Source organism: Heptranchias perlo, chromosome 23 (genome assembly GCF_035084215.1).
Source record: "Heptranchias perlo isolate sHepPer1 chromosome 23, sHepPer1.hap1, whole genome shotgun sequence".
Taxonomy (NCBI): Eukaryota; Metazoa; Chordata; class Chondrichthyes; order Hexanchiformes; family Hexanchidae; genus Heptranchias; species Heptranchias perlo.
The window spans coordinates 2,093,834-2,114,701 of record NC_090347.1 but is presented as its reverse complement, the minus strand read 5'-3'; the positions used below and the strand labels follow the sequence as shown (position 1 = coordinate 2,114,701).

The following is a 20,868-nucleotide window of genomic DNA, read 5'->3' as shown; positions in this document are numbered from 1 at the left end:
CAGTGCCTGTGGGACTGGACCCCAGTGAGAGTCAGTGCCTGTGGGACTGTACCCCAGCGAGAGTCAGTGCCTGTGGGACTGTACCCCAGCGAGAGTCAGTGTCTGTGGGACTGTACCCCAGCGAGAGTCGGTGTCGGTGGGACTGGACCCCAGCGAGAGTCAGTGCCTGTGGGACTGTACCCCAGCGAGAGTCGGTGTCGGTGGGACTGGACCCCAGCGAGAGTCAGTGTCTGTGGAACTGTACCCCAGTGAGAGTCAGTGTCTGTGGGACTGGACCCCAGTGAGAGTCAGTGTCTGTGGGACTGGACCCCAGCGAGAGTCGGTGCCGGTGGGACTGGACCCCAGCGAGAGTCGGTGCCGGTGGGACTGGACCCCAGTGAGAGTCAGTGTCTGTGGGACTGGACCCCAGTGAGAGTCAGTCTCTGTGGGACTGGACCCCAGTGAGAGTCAGTGTCTGTGGGACTGGACCCCAGTGAGAGTCAGTGTCTGTGGGACTGGACCCCAGTGAGAGTCAGTGTCTGTGGGACTGGACCCCAGTGAGAGTCAGTCTCTGTGGGACTGGACCCCAGTGAGAGTCAGTCTCTGTGGGACTGGACCCCAGTGAGAGTCAGTGTCTGTGGGACTGGACCCCAGTGAGAGTCAGTGTCTGTGGGACTGGACCCCAGTGAGAGTCAACACATTCATGGGAAAGGCAGTGAGAGCGATAAAGGGGAAAAAACCTATTTGCTTGAATTAGATTAAATATAGAACAGGCTGAGATAAAGGAATGACTTACTTTACTGATAAGAACTTTAATAAGGGAGCTCAGTGTGAGAGAAGGCTGACTGTCAATAATTCAAAAATGTTCACCAGCAGATGGGAAGAAACGCACAGAACCTGGAGCCTGTGTGAATTTATATTAATCTGACATTGCACATTTATTAACCTTCCTCCCAGTGGAGATTGGCTGCATTCTGCCCTTAAGCACCTTTCAAACTCTCAGTTCTGACGTTATCAGCCAGATCTTGTGGGAGTGAAAATTATATCATTTAAATTCAACGCATACTTTAGGCCTGTTTCTAATCGTATTGGGATCTTTTTTTCTCCGTTATGACCAGGGTTGGAGGTGGATGTGGGCACCTCCTGGGGAATGTGTGTGTGGAGTTTCTCCAGCCCTCCCCCCCTCCCTCCCTCCCTCTTATCTTCTTCCATCCTAATCCTCAGTGGACCTCTCTCTTCTTCCCCAGCTGTTACCCTCCAATGAGACCAGCTCTTGCTCATTCCCCCTCCTTTTCGATTCAGAAGGCGGGAGCTGTGTTTTAATAATCCCGACTTCCTCCACACTGCGGGAATGTGTTACTGTATAAAAAAAAAACTTTGCTCGGAAAAAATATATAATAAGGAACGGTGAGTACTGGCCAGAGAAGGGGCAGGTGATGAGTGGAGCCTGAGAGGTCGAAACTGTGAGCTTCTCAGATCGATGATGGAAAAACGAGTGAGAATGATGTCCTCGCCCAATTCAACCTCATTCCTTCCCAAGATCTCAATCCTGTGGAACTTCTCCCCTCCCTCAGCCTCCCTTTCCTTCAATGATCTGCAAGCTTTTATAACCCAAAACTTGGCCCTTATCTAATCCCTTCCTCCTGATTTACCTCACCTTCTCTCCTACTCTTGTCTCCCTTCATGTCGTGACCCTGGACCCTCATGTAAGTTTCTCAGTTTAAAAATGCCTCTCTCCTACACGTAGGACTGCGGCAATCTCACCCCAGTCCATCCTACAGAGTCCTTTTCACCTGGAGGCTGGTGTCCCAGTTGAGTGAGGTGTGAAGCAACCGCCCGACATACTCGGACCCAGAGAATGGTACCTGTCACCCGACTTCCCAGACTAATCCATCACCGTTCCTGGGTATGTCCCTGTCCCACTGGCAGGACAGATCCACCAGAGGTGGGGGGACAGTGGGACACAGTCGGGTGGGAGTGGCCCTGGGAATCCTCAACATTGACTCCGGACCCCATGAAGTCTCGTGATCGGCACCTGCCTTATGAATCAGTGCTCCCTGGAATAGTCTCATCTCACTTACCTAAATAGTGATTTTGCACCTGAGTTAAATCATGCAATCTGTGTGAATAAGAAGCCAACCTCTCAGTGCATTGACACAAGTCGTGCGATATCACAATTCATCCAAGATCTGATAGACCTGGAACTCCTCCAATTCTGGCCTCTTACCCATCCCTGATTTTAATCGCTCCACCATTGGCGGCCGTGCCTTCAGCTGCCTGGGCCCGAAGCTCTGGAATTCCCTCCCTAAACCTCTCCGCCTCTCTCTCCTCCTTTAAGACGCTCCTTAAAACCTACCTCTTTGACCAAGCTTTTGGTCACCTGTCCTAATATCTCCTTATGTGGCTCGGTGTTAGTTTGTGTCTGATAATCGCTCCTGTGAAGCGCCTCGGGACGTTTTGCTACGTTAAAGGCGCTATATAAACGCAAGTTGTTGTTGTGAGAAGCCATCGTTCAGCTTCTGGGAGAGGTGGTGGGGGATGGTAAGGTGTTTGAGGTCAAGGTGCAGTGTTAGTAAAAGATCTGTCAGCGTCATTTATCGCTGACGCACAGACTGAAGCGACCTTGGACTGTTCCTGCATTGTTGCTCACTGACAGACTAACAAATGGCTCAGTCGTCTGGTGCTGTGATCCATCACCTTAATGATCAAGTTGGCGATTAATTTCTCCAACCCCCCCTGGCCGGTTAGTATCTGTACATCCATCTGCAGCACCAGGTGGCCATATCCTGGCCTCAGCTTTGCATATCCTGCCCACTCCACCCCCCTCCTGTCTCTCTGTCTCACTCTCACTTCCAGCTGACACAAATCGCAAGCTTAAAAAGCAAAGGAGCGATAACCTTCCATTTTAACTCCCAGAATGCTGGAAATTTCAGAATATTCCACATTCCTAAATTGGCCAATCTTCAAAGATTTCAGCTGATTTAGCGTCTTGTTAAAATTCTCATCCCTCCAAGGCCTCGCCCCTCCCTATCTCTGTAACCTCCTCCAGCCCCACAACCCTCCGAGATCTCTGCGCTCCTCCAATTCTGGCCTCTTGTGCATTCCCCAGTTTTAATCGCTCCACCATTGGCGGCCGTGCCTTCAGCTGCCTGGGCCCTAAGCTCTGGAATTCCCTCCCTAAACCTCTCCGCCTCTCTCGCCTCCTTTTAAGACGCTCCTTAAAACCTACCTCTTTGACCAGGCTTTTGGTCACCTGTCCTAATATCTCCTTATGTGGCTCGGTGTTGGTTTTTGTCTGATTACTCTCCTGTGAAGCGCCTCGGGACGTTTTACTACGTTAAAGGCACTATATAAACGCAAGTTGTTGTTGATGCGTTAATTCCATCACGTCTTATGAATTACTGTATCTGTTGTTATGTTATGCAAATGCAGCAGCCAGTTTGCACACAGCAAGATCCCACAAATAGCAATGAGATAATTGGCCAGTTGATCTGTTTTTAGTGATGTTGATCGATGCAGGGGAGAACTCTCCTGCTCTTCTTCCAATAGTGGCCGTGGGATCTTTTACATCCACCTGAGAGGGCAGACGGGGCCTCGGGTTAAACGTCTCATCCAAAAGTAACAAAGGCCCAAATTTATTCATCAGAAATAGGAGAGTGTTTACCTTTCTCTGTAATTAATGACTGCCTAGTGTCGCTAAGCTGCTGGGATTATATTATTCCTGCAACGTCAATTTGATAAACTACAGGAGACACGAATTCTGAATTAGAGTAAGAGGAATAGAAATTGGTATCTGATGCGCCGGTTTCTGGGTGTAACCTGTAAACAGGAAATTAGAGATGCATGGAACAAGGGTGCGACAGTAATCATGGGTGACTTTAATCTGCATATAGACTGGCCAAACTAAATTAGCAATAATACTGTGGAGGATGAATTCCTGGAGTGTGTACGAGATGGTTTTTTTAGACCAGTACCTTGAGGAGCCAAACAGGGAACAGGCTATCCTAGATTGGGTATTGTGCAATGAGAAGGGGTTAATTAATAATCTTGGTGTGCAGGGTCCTTTAGGGAAGAGTGACCATAATATGATAGAATTCTTCATTAAGTTGGAAAGTGAAGTCGTCCAATCCAAAACTAGGGTCCTAAATCTAAACAAAGGAAACTACGAAGGTATGAGGAGTGAGCTGACTATGATAGATTGGGAAGCTTCATTTCATAGTATCAGAGCATGTTACAGCACAGGAGGAGGCCATTCAGCCCATCGAGCCTGTGCTGGCTCTTTGTAAGAGCTATCAACTAGTCCCATTCCCCTGCTCTTTCCCCAATAGCCCTGTAAATTTCTTCCCTTCAAGTATTTATCCAATCCCCTTTTGAAAGTTACTATTGAATCTGTTTCCACCGCCCTTTCAGGCAGCACATTCCAGATGATTACAACTCGCTGCGTAAAGAAGTGGTCCCTCATGTCACCTCTGGTTCTTTTGCCAATCACCTTAAATCTGTGTCCTCTGGTTACAAATCCTTCTGCCACTGGAAACAGTTTCTCTTTATTTACTCTATCAAAACTGTTCATGATTTTGAACACTTCTACCAAATCTCCTCTTAACCTTCTCTGCTCTAAGGAGAACAATCCCAGCTTCTCTACATAACTGAAGTCCCACATCCCTGGCATCATTCTAGTAAATCTCCTCTGCACCCTCTCCAAGGCCTTGACATCCTTCCTAAAGTGTGGTGCCCAGAATTGAACACAATACTCCAGCTGAGGTCTAACCAGTGTTTTATAATTGTTTAGCATAACTTCCTTGCTTTTGTACTCTGCCTCTATTAATAAAGCTCAGGATCCCATATGCTTTTTTTAAAAAACAGCCTTCTCAACTTGTCCTGCCACCTTGAAAGATTTGTATATGTCCACCCCCAGGTCTCTCTCTTCCTGCACCCCTTTAAAATTGTACCATTTAGTTTATATTGCCTCTCCTCATTCTTCCTATCAAAATGCATCACTTCACACTTCTCTGCATTAAATTTTATTTGCCCATTTCACCATTAAAAGGCATGACGGTGGATAGGCAATGGCTAACATTTAAGGAACGAATGCATGAATTGCAACAATTATACATTCCTTTCTGGCGCAAAAACACAAAAGGAAATGCAGCCCAACCATGGCTAACAAAAGAAATTAAGGATAGTATTAGATCCAAAGAGGAGTCATATAAAGTTGCCAGAAAAAGTAGCAAGCCTGAGGATTGGGAGCAGTTTAGAATTCAGCAAAAAAGGACCAAGAGATTGATTAAGAGGGGAAAAATAGAGAATGAGAGTAAACTTGCAAGGAACATAAAAGCAGACTGTAAAAGCTTCTACAAGTATGTAAAAAGAAAAAGATTAGTGAAGACAAATGTAGGTCCCTTACAGTCAGAAACGGGAGAATTTATAATGGGGAACAAGGAAATGGCAGAGCAATTAAACAAATACTTTGGTTCTGTCTTCATGGAAGAGGACACAAATAACTTCCCAGAAAATGCCAGGGAACCAAGGGACGAGTGAGAAGGAGGAATTAACGGAAATTAGTATTCGTAAAAATAGTGCTGGAGAAATTAATGGGACTGAAAGCCGATAAATCCCCAGGGCCTGATAATCTGCATCCCAGAGTACTAAAAGAGGTAGCCATGGAAATAGTGGATGCATTAGTTATCATCTTCCAAAATTCTATAAATTATGGAACAGTTCCTGCAGATTGGAGGGTGGCAAATGTAACCCCACTATTTAAAAAAGGAGGGAGAGAGAAAACAGGGAACTACAGACCGGTTAGCCTAACATCAGTAGTAGGAAAATGCTAGAGTCTATTATAAAGGATGTGATAACAGGACACTTAGAAAATATCATCGGGATAAGACAAAGTCAACATGGATTTATGAAAGGGAAATCATGTTTGGCAAACCTACTGGAGTTTTTTGAGGATGTAACTGGTAGAATAGATAAGGGAGAACCAGTGGATGTGGTTTATTTGGATTTTCAGAAGGCCTTTGAGAGGTTTGTGTGCAAAATTAAAGCACATGGGATTGGGGGGAATATACTGGCATGGATTGAAAATTGGTTAACAGACAGGAAACAGAGAGTAGGAATAAATGGGTCTTTTTCGGGGTGGCAGGCAGTGACTAGTGCGGTACCGCAGGGATCAGTGCTTGGGCCCCAGCTATTCACAATATATATCAATGATTTGGATGAGGGAACTAAATGTAACATTTCCAAGTTTGCTGATGACACAAAACTAGGTGGGATTGTGAGTTGTGAGGAGGATGCAAAGAGGCTTCAAGGCGGTTTAGACAAGTTGAGTGAGTGGGCAAATACATGGCAGGTGCAGTATAATGTGAATAAATGTGAAGTTATCCACTTCGGAAGGAAAAACAGAAAGGCAGAGCATTATTTAAATTGTGATAGATTGGGAAATGTTGATGTACAAAAGGACCTGGGTGTCCTTGTACACCAGTCACTGAAAGCAAACATGCAGGTGCAGCAAGCAGTTAGGAAGGCAAATGGTATGTTGGCCTTCATGCGAGAGGATTTGAGTACAGGAGCAAGGATGTCTTACTGCAGTTATACAGGGCCTTGGTGAGACCACACCTGGAGTATTGTGTGCAGTTTTGGTCTCCTTACCTAAGAAAGGATATACTTGCCATGGAGGGAGTGCAGCGAAGGTTCACCAGACTGATTCCTGGGATGGCAGGACTGTCGTATGAAGAGAGATTGGGTCGACTCGGCCTGTATTCACTCGAGTTTAGAAGAATGAGAGGGGATCTCATTGAAACATATAAAATTCTGACAGGACTCGACAGACTGGATGCAGGGAGGATGTTTCCCCTGGCTGGGGGGGTCCAGAACGAGGGGTCACAGTCTCAGGATACGGGATAGGACATTTAGGACTGAGATGAGGAGAAATTTCTTCACTCAGAGGGTGGTGAACCTGTGGAATTCTCTACCACAGAAGGCAGTGGAGGCCAAGTCACTGAATATATTTAAGAAGGTGCTGGATAGATTTCTAGACACAAAAGGCATCAAGGGGTATGGGGAGAGAGCGGGAATATGGTATTGAGATAGAGGATCAGCCATGATCATATTGAATGGCAGAGCAGGCTCGAAGGGCCGAATGGCCTACTCCTGCTCCTATTTTCTATGTTTCTATGTTAAACCAATTTCTACCCTAAATTGTTTAAAATCTTTCCCTCTGCTATACCTCTCAACTCCCTCTCCCACCCATTTATCTTTGTCAAATAGGTACCATTTAATATTCATTCCATCAAGTCCAAGGAGCATAAACCTGAGCATATCAGGGGAACAACTGGTTTAGCCATCCATCGCCACATCTGGCTGGACCACATCAAGCACCATCGGCCACCCTCTCCTCCACCAAAACCGCTCACTGGCTGGTTCTCGTTACAAGCTCCAGGACTGTTTATGCAAAAGTACTCTGTACCTGACCCGTGCTGTACCTGCCCTGGGAGTGTTTGATGGGACAGTGTAGAGGGAGCTTTACTCTGTATCTAACCCGTGCTGTACCTGCCCTGGGAGTGTTTGATGGGACAGTGTAGAGGGAGCTTTACTCTGTATCTAACCCATGCTGTACCTGCCCTGGGAGTGTTTGTAGAGAGAGAAGGGTTTGTTGAGAAGGTGGGTGGGCTTTGGACCTATCCAAAAGGGGTGGGCTTTCCCTGCGTGTCTGACCCTTGTCCCTGTTTGTTTTGGTTCCCTCACAGTTCGTGCTGCACTGGACGGAGTGAAGGGAGAATCGGCTGTGGCATTGAAGATGGAAGCATGAGATTCTGGGGGAAGACTGGAAGCTCAGTGCAATGGATGAAAACAGGGTCTGTGAACTTTCCCAGAAGAGGAAAGTGGCCCTGAGTAAAGATCGTCACAATATCTATGCACTGCGCTTCTCCCCGGACGCGAAGGAGCTGGCCGTTGGCTTTGGGAACGGCGCCATCCAGGTACCAGACCATCAAACTGCCGACTTACACAAACATAGCCACCGTTTCAGGCTCCCTGATACACGCACCAACCAGGGAGGGACAGGGCCCGACACCGATCCCTGGTCTATTCCCAGTTACCCAATGATCAGCTTGTGGAATGGGGCCGCCCAGTACAGTAACAATAACAACAACTTGCGTTTATATATCGTCTTTAACACGGTGAAACGTCCCAAGGGGCTTCACAGGAGCGATTATCAAACAAAATCTGACACCGAGCCACATAAGGAGATATTAGGACAGGTGACCAAAAAGCTTGGTCAAAGAGGTAGGTTTTAAGGAGCATCTTAAAGGAGGAGAGAGAGGCAGAGAGGTTTAGGGAGGGAATTCCAGAGCTTCGGGCCTGGGCAGCTGAAGGCACGGCCGCCAATGGTGGAGTGAAGGGAATTGGGGATGTGCAAGTAATGGAAAACCCATGGAATAATTTGGGACCCCATTGGATGGAGCGAATAACCTTCCTGATCCGTGTCTCTGTTCCACACGCCAAAGGCCAGCTTCTCACTCCAGCATTCAGAGTTTGATGAGTAATTCCACTTGTTGACATTTTTTGATCTAAACCATGGGGTTAACATTCCCAGGGTCACCCCAGAATGCAGTTGGGCAGTGTTTCTCTGTGTTTAGACACTTGATCACAGAACAGCTATCAGGAAAGATCGGACAGGCTGGGGTTCCATTCTCTGGACTGAGACGAGATCTAATAGAGGTCTTTAAAATTATGAAAGGGTTTGATAGAGTGGATGTTTCCACTTGTGGGTGAGTCCAAAACAAAGGGGCATAAATATAAGATAGTCACTAACAGATGGGACAGTGTAGAGGGAGTGTTTGACGGGACGGTGTAGAGGGAGTGTTTGACGGGACGGTGTAGAGGGAGTGTTTGACGGGACGGTGTAGAGGGAGTGTTTGACGAGGGAGTGTTTGACGGGGCAGTGCAGAGGGAGTGTTTGACGGGGCAGTGCAGAGGGAGTGTTTGACGGGGCAGTGCAGAGGGAGTGTTTGACGGGGCAGTGCAGAGGGAGTGTTTGACGGGGCAGTGCAGAGGGAGTGTTTGACGGGGCAGTGCAGAGGGAGTGTTTGACGAGGGAGTGTTTGACGGGGCAGTGTAGAGGGAGTGTTTGACGGGACAGTATTTACAGGGCTGATGTGATGCTTTTCGACTCCCCGGAATGACGCTTTGCTTTTTCTGTACCAGCTCCTGAAGCCGGACAGCGGAATGTTGAAGAAAGATGTGTTTGTGGGACACCGCACCCAAGAGGCTGCCATGTGCCTCTCCTACCACCCCTGTCGACACAGTCTGTTGTTCGTGGGGAACGCAGACGGCAATATCAGAATCTATGATATGGAGCTGCCCTCAGATCCTGTCAGCATCACTGGTAATGAGAAAAGATGTGCAGTACATCACCCAGCGACCTGGGCTCCCGTCGACAACCCTGTCACCTGCCCGCGACCCCTGACCTCCCATCGACAACACTGTCACCTCCCCGATCTCTGTCACCTCCCTGCGACCCCTGACCCTACCTCCCATCAGTAACCCTATCACCTCCCTGCAACCCCCGACCTCCCATTGACTATCCCGGGCACTGACCTCTCCTAAACTGTGGCATCCTGCAGGAAATCAGTAATACCTGGGGGCGGCTATTTAACTCCTGCTCCCGATGACCTTTCCACTCCCTCCGTAACCCCGTGTCATAATCGTCCCAGTCTGTAACTCACTCCCGGGTATCTGTTATTCTATATATAAACCCCCCGAACCCCTCGATTAGATTCCAGCCTGCAACTCACTCCCGGGTATCTGTTATTCTATATATAAACCCCCCGAAGCCCTTATCTTATTGAACTGATACAGCCACAATACTCCCCCGCGCTATGAGATGTGGCTGCGTATCCATTTGATGGTTGATATTCCCTGGTCCGGCCCGAGGCGCCCCACTGGGCCGGCCCGAGGCGCCCCACTGGGCCGGCCCGAGGCGCCCCACTGGGCCGGCCCGAGGCGCCCCACTGGGCCGGCCCGAGGCGCCCCACTGGGCCGGCCCGAGGCGCCCCACTGGGCCGGCCCGAGGCGCCCCACTGGGCCGGTCACCAGTCGGAGAATGAGTGAGTGCAGTATCAAGATTCTGCCACTGGATGGCAGTAACGCCTCACACTCGCAGAGCACGATAGAGCCCCCTAGAGCCAGAACACCAGCACTGCAGTAAACGGGGGCGAAATTCAACTTCAACTAAAGTTCCTCTGAAGTCCAAGAAAGAAAATTGGGGCAGTTTATAACGGGCGGCCGATCCACTCGCGCCCCTTAGCGGTTTCTCCAGTTTAACGCACTGAACTGATTAATCGGGTCACTGTTTACACCCAGCAGGATTCTCGTGTCTGGTGGGTGTGGGTGGCCCCCCCTCATCGTATGGGTCGTGGGAGCCCATAAACAGCCCCCCCCCCCCCAACCCCGTGTAGGACTAACCCCCCGCGCCCCCCCCCAGGCAGCTGGTATAAAGATAGTTACGGCCATGGGTGGAGCGTTCACGGCACAGCCTGTCAGACTGTTAATCAGCCTGAGAATCCCCCCACTACCCCTCCCTGTTCCCCAAGGGAAGAGTGTGTAGATACAAAAACAACGAATACGCCACCATGTCAGACTGTTAATCAGCCTGAGAATCTTCACACTGTTCGCCAAGGGAAAAGTGCAAAGATTTGAAAACAACAACATCAGAAAATGAAGTTAAAGTTTTATTTTTAAATTAAGGAAGTGCCAAGCCCCTGGTGCAGGACACACCAAGGTCAAAAAGTTCAGAAGATGTTAAATCAAGAGGTAGTAACGGGTGTTGAAAACACTGTGTGAAGAGTCTTTAACAGTGAGGATGCAGAGAGGAGGAAGAGTCTGTAGAACTGGGGATTTTGAGCTCAGGAGAAACAGGAGAGGAGAGTTCAGGAGCAGTGACCATCGTAGTGTGGTTAAAATAACGGTGAAATAGATAGCAACAGATAGAGATCTGAGGGGATTAAGGGATCTACTATTAAGCAGCCCCAGTAGATCCCCTACCCCACTCTCTTCAATAATCTGGGAGTGTATCTCCATGTTTTACTGTTTGATTTAGTTCATCACCATTTCCAACATCAGGGACATTCTCTAATGTCACCATCATATCATGTCATCAGACTGTAGCAGGGAGTCGAGCTCTGATCGTTCCTGTTGAACCTGATGTTCACTCTCTGTTATGTTTTTTTTGGTGGGGGTTTCACTGTAGAGGAGAATAATGAGATCAACGCCTTGGATTTCTCTCTGGATGGCAGCATTTTTGCCACAGCCGGGAAGGACAAATGTATCCGACTCTACGACAGCAGAACAAACCAGGTAGGAGCCAGTCTGACAGGAGGGATCACCAGAGGGGCATCACTGTGGAACGCTTAATGTGTGGGACATAAGTATAGGGAACGGTTTGAGTAAAATCTGCTGGAAAGAGGAGAGTCTTTCTAAATTTGAGGGGACAAAGCTCACTCTGGAAACCCCTTTTTCCAGATATGTCAGTGTCGGACTATAGGAACAGGAGGAGGCCATTCAGCCCCTCGCGCCTGTACCCCCATTCAATTAGATCACAGCTGATCTGTATCTTAACCCCATTTACCCACCTTGGTTCCGTAACCCTTAATCCCCTCACCCAACAAAAATCGATCAATCTCAGTTTTGACATTTTCAATTGACCCCCAGCCTCAACAGCTTTTGGGGGAGAGAGTTCCAGATTTCCACTCCCCTTTGTGTGAAGAAGTGCTTCCTGACATCACCCCTGAACGGCCTGGCTCTAATTTTAAGATTATGCCCCCTTGTTCTGGACTCCCCCCACCAGAGGAAATAGTTTCTCTCTATCTACCCAATCCTTTAATCATCTTAAACACCTCAATCAACTCACTCCTTGTACTCAAGGGAATACAAGCCTAGTCTATGCAACCTGTCCTCATAATTTAACCCTTTTAGCCCTGGAAAAGTTGAATGGATCTTGCTGTGCTTCCTGACCTCTTGTTTTTTGGCCCATCACCCATCCTTAATAATATCCTCCGTTTCTCTCAGGTTCTGGGAGGTACCCATCTCTATTGGTCCAATTCACCGCCCAGACAGAACCTGACAGACACTCTCCAGAAGATGTTCAACGGCATCTAACATAGAAACATAGAAAATAGGAGCAAGAGTAGGCCATTCGGCCCTTCGAGCCTGCTCCGCCACTCAAAATGATCATGGCTGATCGTCTAACTCAGTACCCTGTTCCCGCTTTTTCCCCATATCCCTTGATCCCTTTAGCATTAAGAAATATATCTATCTCCTTCTTGAATACATCTAATGACTTGGCCTCCACTGCCTTCTGTGGTAGAGAATTCCACAGGTTCACCACCCTCTGAGTGAAGAAATTTCTCCTCATCTCGGTTCTAAATGGCATACCCTGTATCCTGAGACTGTGACCCCTGGTTCTGGACTCCCCAGCCATCGGGAGCATCCTCCCTGCATCTAGTCTGTCTAGTCCTGTTAGAATTTTATATGTTTCGATGAGATCACCTCTCATTCTTCTAAACTCGAGTGAATACAGGCCGAGTCGACCCAATCTCTCCTCATACGTCAGTCCTGCCATCCCAGGAATCAGTCTGGTAAATCTTCGTTGCACTCCGTCCATGGCAAGGACATCCTTCCTCAGACAAGGAGACCAAAACTGCAGACAATACTCCAGATGTGGTCTCACCAAGGTCTCACTGTATAACTGCAGTAACCTACTAACAGCCCCAAGTTGTACAAAGGGAAGATTCAGTGCCGATTCATTGACCCCTCTTGGTCCCCCTCTCTTACGCCGGACAGGCTCAGCAGGTGTTAGTCTCCACATGCTTTGCCTTCAAGAGGGAGCTGGCTGGGGCAGAGATTGCATCACCAGCAGTCTTTATGGATAGCACTTGGTCTGTGTGATCATCCTGGACTGATTTCGATCACATGAGGGGGAGTCAGAGAGGAATTTTCCAGAATATTTTTTGGCCCTGGGTTGTTTTTCTCTGTTTTTGCCTCCCCCAGGAGATCACATGGCTGCGGGGAGGGTGGGGGGGAGGGAGGGAGTTTTTAGTCCTGATGCTCTGGCCAGCATGGTATGGGGCAGGCTTGATGGACCCCCTGGTCTTTTGCTGCCTGACTATTTCGTCTGTTGGTTTTCTGAAGCTCTGTTGGCCGTTGGTTGTGATGGGATTTCAGCCTGGGATCTTTTCTCTTTCTTCCCTTTCAGTTGTGCAACATGTACAAGGCTCCTGACTACTCATCTGGAGATGATCAATCAGTGACTAGTGGCCACACAAGTCGGATCTTTGCTCTGAAGTTTCACCCGGACGATTATCACCTGTTCATCACCGGGGGTTGGGACCGTTCCCTGATGGTGAGCAGCTCACACACGGGTCCTGCGATTTCCACAATACACCAGACCGCCATTGGGCTGAAATATGCGCAGAGTGGTGGATTCCTGCTCCGTGGGCTAAAGTGCCCCAAACTCAGGGTCGCAATGGCCCAGCAGAGAGGGCAGAGGAGATGTTCGCCTATCAGTGTAGCCTGGATTTATACTCAGGGCTGATACAGGAGCTTACTAACCCAATGCCCCATCGGGTTTATTGACCAGTTTTCGATATTTGCTAAATTTCCCATCTTAAATCCAAGTAATGCTTAAACTCTTCGAGAAAGAAAGAGCCTGCATTTATATAGCGCCTTTCACAACCTCAGGACGTCCCAAAGCGCTTTACAACCAATGAAGTACTTTTAAAGTGTAGTCACTGTTGTAATGTAGGAAACGCAACAGACAATTTTCGCACAGCAAGATCCCACAAACAGCAATGAGATAAATGACCAGATAATCTATTTTTTAGTGATGTTGGTTGAGGGATAAATATTGGCCCCAGGACACCGGGGAGAACTCCCCTGCTGTCCTTCGAAATAGTGGCAGTGGGATCTTTTATGTCCATCTGAGAGGGCTGATGAGGCCTCGGATTAATGTCTCATCCAAAAGACCAAACCTCTGACAGTGCAGCGCTCCCTCAGTACTGACCCTCCGACAGTGCAGCGCTCCCTCAGTACTCCGACAGTGCAGCGCTCCCTCAGTACTGACCCTCCGACAGTGCAGCGCTCCCTCAGTACTGACCCTCCGACAGTGCGGCGCTCCCTCAGCACTGACCCTCCGACAGTGCAGCGCTCCCTCAGTACTGGACTGAAGTCTCAGTTTGGATTATGGGCTCAAGTGGGACTAGAACCCACAACCTTCTGACTCAGAGGATAAATGACACAAACTGACAGTGACACTTATCCATATACCCTTTAGGAGGGAGAGAGATCAGTTGCTTTGCTCAGCCTCTCTCCCGCCTCCCGGTTTAACACTGCTGTCCAGAGTACAGTTCGAAACGGCCGGAACCATTAGGAGGGAATGAGGAGCCAAAACCAAATGAACTCCATTTTCCGCTCCTCACATCGGAGTCTGGTCTTGTCCTCAGAATGAGACTGATGTGTGTTCCGACTCCTCTCTCTCTCCCGTAGGTCTGGGACAAGCGGATGGCGAAAGGGGCTCGGAGAGCAATCAACGGGCCGCACATCTGTGGATCCGGCATCGATATCCAGGTTAGTGGTGGTTCAGAGGGTGATTGTAACTTGATTGTGCTTCTCAAACACGTGCAGCCCACGTAAGGAGGCGTAAACTGGATTAACATCAGTAGAGATACAGTCAGTAACTCAGGGCGCTGGGGGGAGAGGGGTTACTGAGAGACAGTGTGAGGGAGAGGGATTAACATCAGTAGAGATACAGTCAGTAACACAGAGCGCTGGGGGGAGAGGGGTTACTGAGAGACAGTGTGAGGGAGAGGGATTAACATCAGTAGAGATACAGTCAGTAACACAGGGCGCTGGGGGAGAGGGGTTACTGAGAGACAGTGTGAGGGAGAGGGATTAACATCAGTAGAGATACAGTCAGTGACAGGGAGCTTCAATTGATCCCCAGCATCCACAGCCTTTTGGGGGAGAGAGTTCCAGATTTCCACTCCCCTTTGTGTGAAGAAATGTTTCCTGATTTTCACCCCTGAACGGCCTGGCTCTAATTTTAAGATTATTCTTGTTCTGGACTCTCCCAACAAAGGAAATAGTTTCTCTTGATCTAACCTTTATCATTTTAAAGACCTCAATTAGATCACTCCTTAATCTTCTATACATGAGGGAATACAAGCCCAGTCCATGCAGCCTGTCCTCATAATTTAACCCTTTGAGTCCTGTTATCATTCTGGTGAATCTGCACTGCACCCCCTCCAAGGCCAATATATCCTTCCTGAGATGCGGTGCCCAGAACTGAACCCAATACTCCAGGTGGGGTCTGACTAAGACTCTGTACAACTGAAGCATCACTTTGTATTCCAGCCCCCTCAAGATAAAGGCCAACAATCCATTCGCCTTTTTGTATCACAAGCTTTTAGTCATTCCTTAAACCCCTTTGTTCCTCCACAGTTTCCAGTTTCTCACCATTTGGAAAATATTCTGATTTGTCTTCCTTTGGTCCAGAGTGGATGACCTCACATTTTCCCACATTGAACTCCATCTGACACAGTTTGGTCCACTCACTCTGTCATTATCCTTTTGCAATTTCCTGCTCTCCTGCACTGCTTGCTGTCTTTGTGTCTCTCCCCTCGTGTTCCTATTATCTGATGTCTGTCTTTCTCTGACGCTCTCCCTCTCTCTGTTTGTCAGTCTCGCTCTGTCTGTCTCTTTGTGTGTGTGTATGTGTCTCCCTCTCTGTCTTTCAGTGTATGTGCATCTCTCTTTCTCTCTCCCCTGTTCTGTGTGTGTGTGTGTGTGTGTGTGTGTGTCTGTCTGTCTTTCCCTCTCTGTCAAAAACGACATTTCTCTGGACACCTTGCAGAGCCCGAATACTTGGGCAGCTCCTGATCCCTGACTAACCCACTGATGTTGGGAGACAGTCAACTCCGCATTGCAATAAACAGTGGAACCGGTCGAACGAATGCAAACTGGGGAATCACCACCATAAATCTTCACGATTGCAGCAGCAGAAAGAGGCGTTTAAAACAATGGATGTTAAAGTAGGTTCTGGGCTGTGACAGGAATACTGATGGAGCTGCTGCTCTGTCTTCAGAATAAAGACCCTTTTCCTTTGCCCCGCAGGGAAACAAGATGGTGACGGGATCCTGGGCCGCCCGCAACTCTCTGCAGCTGTGGGACCTGCGCAATCTGAAGGTGGAGAAAACACTGCCGTTCCCGGCCAGTGAGGCTCAGGGCGAGTTCCTGTACGCTGCGAGGTTTTGTTGCTCCGACACGGTGATTGCGGGCGGCAGTGGGACTGGCAGTGCTCACGTCATCAACTTCAAAACGCACCAGGTGGGTGACCGAAAGGTCAGGGGCGCACTGTCGCTTCGACACTGGTCACCTTCAGCATCTTTACCACGAGCTTTTATAGACACTCCCTTACCTCAGGAATGGTCAATGATTGAGGCACTTTCAATATATAGTTAGTGACGGCCCCTAACAACCAGTAACTGACGCCACATCACTGAGACAACTGGTTAGAGGCAGACAGCTCGAGCCAGGGCACTGAAAGAAAGAACTTGCTTTTATACAGCGCCTTTCACAACCTCAGGACGTCCCAAATCACGTTACAGCCAATGAAGTACTTTTTTTGAAGTGTAGTCACTATTGTAATGTAGGAAACACGGCAGCCAATTTGCACACAGCAAGATCCCACAAACAGCAATGTGATAATGATCAGATAATCTGTTTTTTAGTGATGTAGGTTGAGGGGTAAACATTGGCCCCAGGACACCGGGGAGAACTCCCCCCGCTCTTCTTCAAAATAGTGGTCGGGGGATCTTTTACATCCACCTGAAAAGGCAGACGGGGCCTCAGTTTAACGTCTCATCCAAAAGACAGCATCTCCGACAGTGCAGCACTCCCTCAGTACTGACCCTCCGACAGTGCGGCGCTCCCTCAGTACTGACCCTCCGACAGTGCGGCGCTCCCTCAGTACTGACCCTCCGACAGTGCGGCGCTCCCTCAGTACTGACCCTCCGACAGTGCGGCGCTCCCTCAGTACTGACCCTCCGACAGTGCGGCGCTCCCTCAGTACTGACCCTCCGACAGTGCGGCGCTCCCTCAGTACTGACCCTCCGACAGTGCGGCGCTCCCTCAGTACTGACCCTCCGACAGTGCGGCGCTCCCTCAGTACTGACCCTCCGACAGTGCGGCGCTCCCTCAGTACTGACCCTCCGACAGTGCGGCGCTCCCTCAGTACTGACCCTCCGACAGTGCGGCGCTCCCTCAGTACTGACCCTCCGACAGTGCGGCGCTCCCTCAGTACTGACCCTCCGACAGTGCGGCGCTCCCTCAGTACTGACCCTCCGACAGTGCGGCGCTCCCTCAGTACTGACCCTCCGACAGTGCGGCGCTCCCTCAGTACTGACCCTCCGACAGTGCGGCGCTCCCTCAGTACTGACCCTCCGACAGTGCGGCGCTCCCTCAGTACTGACCCTCCGACAGTGCGGCGCTCCCTCAGTACTGACCCTCCGACAGTGCGGCGCTCCCTCAGTACTGACCCTCCGACAGTGCGGCGCTCCCTCAGTACTGACCCTCCGACAGTGCGGCGCTCCCTCAGTACTGACCCTCCGACAGTGCGGCGCTCCCTCAGTACTGACCCTCCGACAGTGCGGCGCTCCCTCAGTACTGACCCTCCGACAGTGCGGCGCTCCCTCAGTACTGACCCTCCGACAGTGCGGCGCTCCCTCAGTACTGACCCTCCGACAGTGCGGCGCTCCCTCAGTACTGACCCTCCGACAGTGCGGCGCTCCCTCAGTACTGACCCTCCGACAGTGCGGCGCTCCCTCAGTACTGACCCTCCGACAGTGCGGCGCTCCCTCAGTACTGCACTGGGAGTGTCCGCCTAGATTTTGGGCTCAAGTCTCTGGAGTGGGACTCGAACCCACGACCTTCTGCCTCAGAGGGGAGAGAGTGCTGACACCTGGACTTCCCAGCTTTGCCCTGGTTTTGTGGATACTGTGCCGGATTGAACCAGGCTGGATTATTCTGGTATAAATGTGGTGTTGAGCTGGTCAGGGAGCACAATCAGTGACCACGCAGCCCGCTCGGGTCCTGTGCAATAATAACCGGGTGGTCGGCCTGAGATGACGGGACCCTGGAGGTACGGATTGAAGCCACTCACAGATTCTCCATCACTGTTAAACGTCTGAAGGATTCAGATGTTTTGGGGGTCGGGGGGGGGGGTGGTGCTGATAATGTGATGGGTGAAACACCTTGAGTGCCAGCTCCCTGTACTGTCGGTTTCAGGCGCACCCCCTCAATGCAGGACACCCGACACTCACTCCGGGCGCTGGGAGAGAGGCCCCAACGCAAAATTAAATGACTGACTTTAGAGGGCTCCCACTGGTTAAAATCACCCCCAGAATGTGCTTCAAGGAGACTCATCGCAGAGAGGTCACACACGAGTGAGACGGTGAGAGCTGCTTTTCTGGGACAATTTTTACATCATCACAGTTTAAAGAACAGAAAGAAAAACGTTTGTCAAAAAATGCTCTTGTGTCGAGGAGGCCCCTTTAAATCTCAGAGCACGTGGTATAGAATCATACAGCACAGAAGGAGGCCATTTGGCCCATCGTGACTGTGCTGGCTCTCTGAAAGAGCTACTGATTAATCCCATTCCCCTGTTCTTTCCCTATAGCCCTGCAAATCTTTCCTTTTTAAATATATATTCAGTTCCCATTTGAAAGTTACTATTGAATCTGTTTCACCCGCCCTTTCAGGCAGCACCTGAAGATCAGATCATAATCTATCTCACAACAACTCGCTAAAAACTGCACTGTGACACCTGAGCTCATTCACAGGATTCTTGGTAATCTTCAGACAGGAGACCTCCCCAGTCACATGAGACATAGAAACATAGAAAATAGCAGCAAGAGTAGGCCATTGGGCCCTTCGGGCCTGCTCCGCCATTCAAATTGATCATGGCTGATCGTCTAACTCAGTACCCTGTTCCCGCTTTTTCCCCATATCCCTTGATCCCTTTAGCATTAAGAAATATTTCGATCTCCTTCTTGAATACATCTAATGACTTGGCCTCCACTGCCTTCTGTGGTAGAGAATTCCACAGGTTCACCACCCTCTGAGTGAAGAAATTTCTCCTCATCTCGGTTCTAAATGGCATACCCTGTATCCTGAGACTGTGACCCCTGGTTCTGGACTCCCCAGCGATCAGGAACATCCTCCCTGCATCTAGTCTGTCTAGTTCCTGTTAGAATTTTATATGTTTTGATGAGATCACCTCTCGTTCTTCTAAACTCGAGTGAATATATGATGTGGAGATGCCGGTGATGGACTGGGGTTCACAATTGTAAACAATTTTACAACACCAAGTTATAGTCCAGCAATTTTATTTTAAATTCACAAGCTTTCGGAGGCTTCCCCCTTTCACATCGTTCACCTGAGGAAGGGGGAAGCCTCCGAAAGCTTGTGAATTTAAAATAAAATTGCTGGACTATAACTTGGTGTTGTAAAATTGTTTACAACGAGTGAATATAGGCCGAGTCGACCCAATCTCTCCTCATAGGTCAGTCCTGCCATCCCAGGAATCAGTCTGGTAAACCTTCGTTGCACTCCCTCCATGGCAAGGACATCCTTCCTCAGATAAGGAGACCAAAACTGCACACAATACTCCAGATGTGGTCTCACCAAGGCCCTGTATAACTGCAGTAAGACATCCCTGCTCCTGTACTCAAATTCTCTTGCAATGAAGGCCAACACACCATTCGCCTTCCTAACTACTTGCTGCACCTGAATGCTCGTTTTCAGTGACTGGTGTACAAGGACACCCAGGTCTCGTTGCACCTCCCCTTTTCCCAATCTATCACCATTCAGATAATAATCTGCCTTTCTGTTTTTACAACCAAAGTGGATAACCTCACATTTATCCACGTTATACTGCATCTGCCATGTTCTTGCCCACTCACCCAACTTGTCTAAATCACATTGGAGCCTCTTTGCATCCTCCTCACAGCTCACATTCCACCCCAGCTTAGTGTCGTCTGCAAACTTGGAAATGTTACATTTAGTTCCCTCGTCCAAATCATTGATATATATTGTGAATAGCTGGGGCCCAAGCACTGATCCCTGCGGTACCCCACTAGTCACTGCCTGCCACCCCGAAAAAGACCCGTTTATTCCTACTCTCTGTTTCCTGTCTGTCAACCAATTCTCAATCCATGCCAGTATATTCCCCCCAATCCCATGTGCTTTAATTTTGTACACTAACCTCTTGTGTGGGACATTATCAAAAGCCTTCTGAAAATCCAAATACACCACATCCACTGGTTCTCCCCTATCTATTCTACCAGTTACATCCTCAAAAAAAACTCCAGTAGATTTGTGAAGCATAATTTCCCTTTCATAAACCCATGCTGACTTTGTCCAATCCCGTTAATGCCTTCCAAGTGTTCTGTTATCACATCTTTTATAATAGACTCTAGTATTTGCTGCTTGCCACTTTTTCTGGCAATTTTATATGTCTCCTCTTTGGATCTAATACTATCCCTAATTTCTTTTGTAAGCCACGGTTGAGCCACCTTTCCTGTTTTATTTTTGTGCCAGACAGGAATGAATAATTATTGTAATTCCTGCACACGTTCTTTAAATATTAGCCATTGCCTATCCACCGTCATCCCTTTTAGTAAAGTTCCCCAATCTATCATCGCCAACTCGCACCTCATACTTTCGTAATTTCCTTTATTTAGATTCAGGACCCTAGTTTCGGATTCAACTACTTCACTCTCCATCTTAATGAGGAATTCTATCATGTTATGGTCGCTCTTCCCTAAGGGACCTCGC

At 48.9% G+C, this 20,868-nt stretch overlaps 1 protein-coding gene across 6 annotated transcripts in view; it reads left to right on the top strand.

Moving 5' to 3' along the window:
• The window catches only part of LOC137340998 (WD repeat-containing protein 38-like), a 63,383-nt gene that overhangs the window by 8,148 nt on the left and 34,367 nt on the right, over window positions 1–20,868 (top strand). For 5 of the 6 annotated variants that reach the window (XR_010966935.1, XR_010966934.1, XM_068003808.1 and 2 more), the window contains exons 2-7: window positions 7,725–7,955; window positions 9,184–9,366; window positions 11,212–11,334; window positions 13,232–13,378; window positions 14,521–14,601; window positions 16,147–16,359. Coding sequence is in view for 4 of the 6 variants with exons in the window: in XM_068003808.1 (XP_067859909.1) it covers window positions 7,818–7,955; window positions 9,184–9,366; window positions 11,212–11,334; window positions 13,232–13,378; window positions 14,521–14,601; window positions 16,147–16,359 (885 nt within the window). In the remaining 2 variants the exon portion in view is untranslated. The remainder of the gene's footprint in view (window positions 1–7,724; window positions 7,956–9,183; window positions 9,367–11,211; window positions 11,335–13,231; window positions 13,379–14,520; window positions 14,602–16,146; window positions 16,360–20,868) is intronic. The other variant, XM_068003807.1, reaches the window with a different exon arrangement.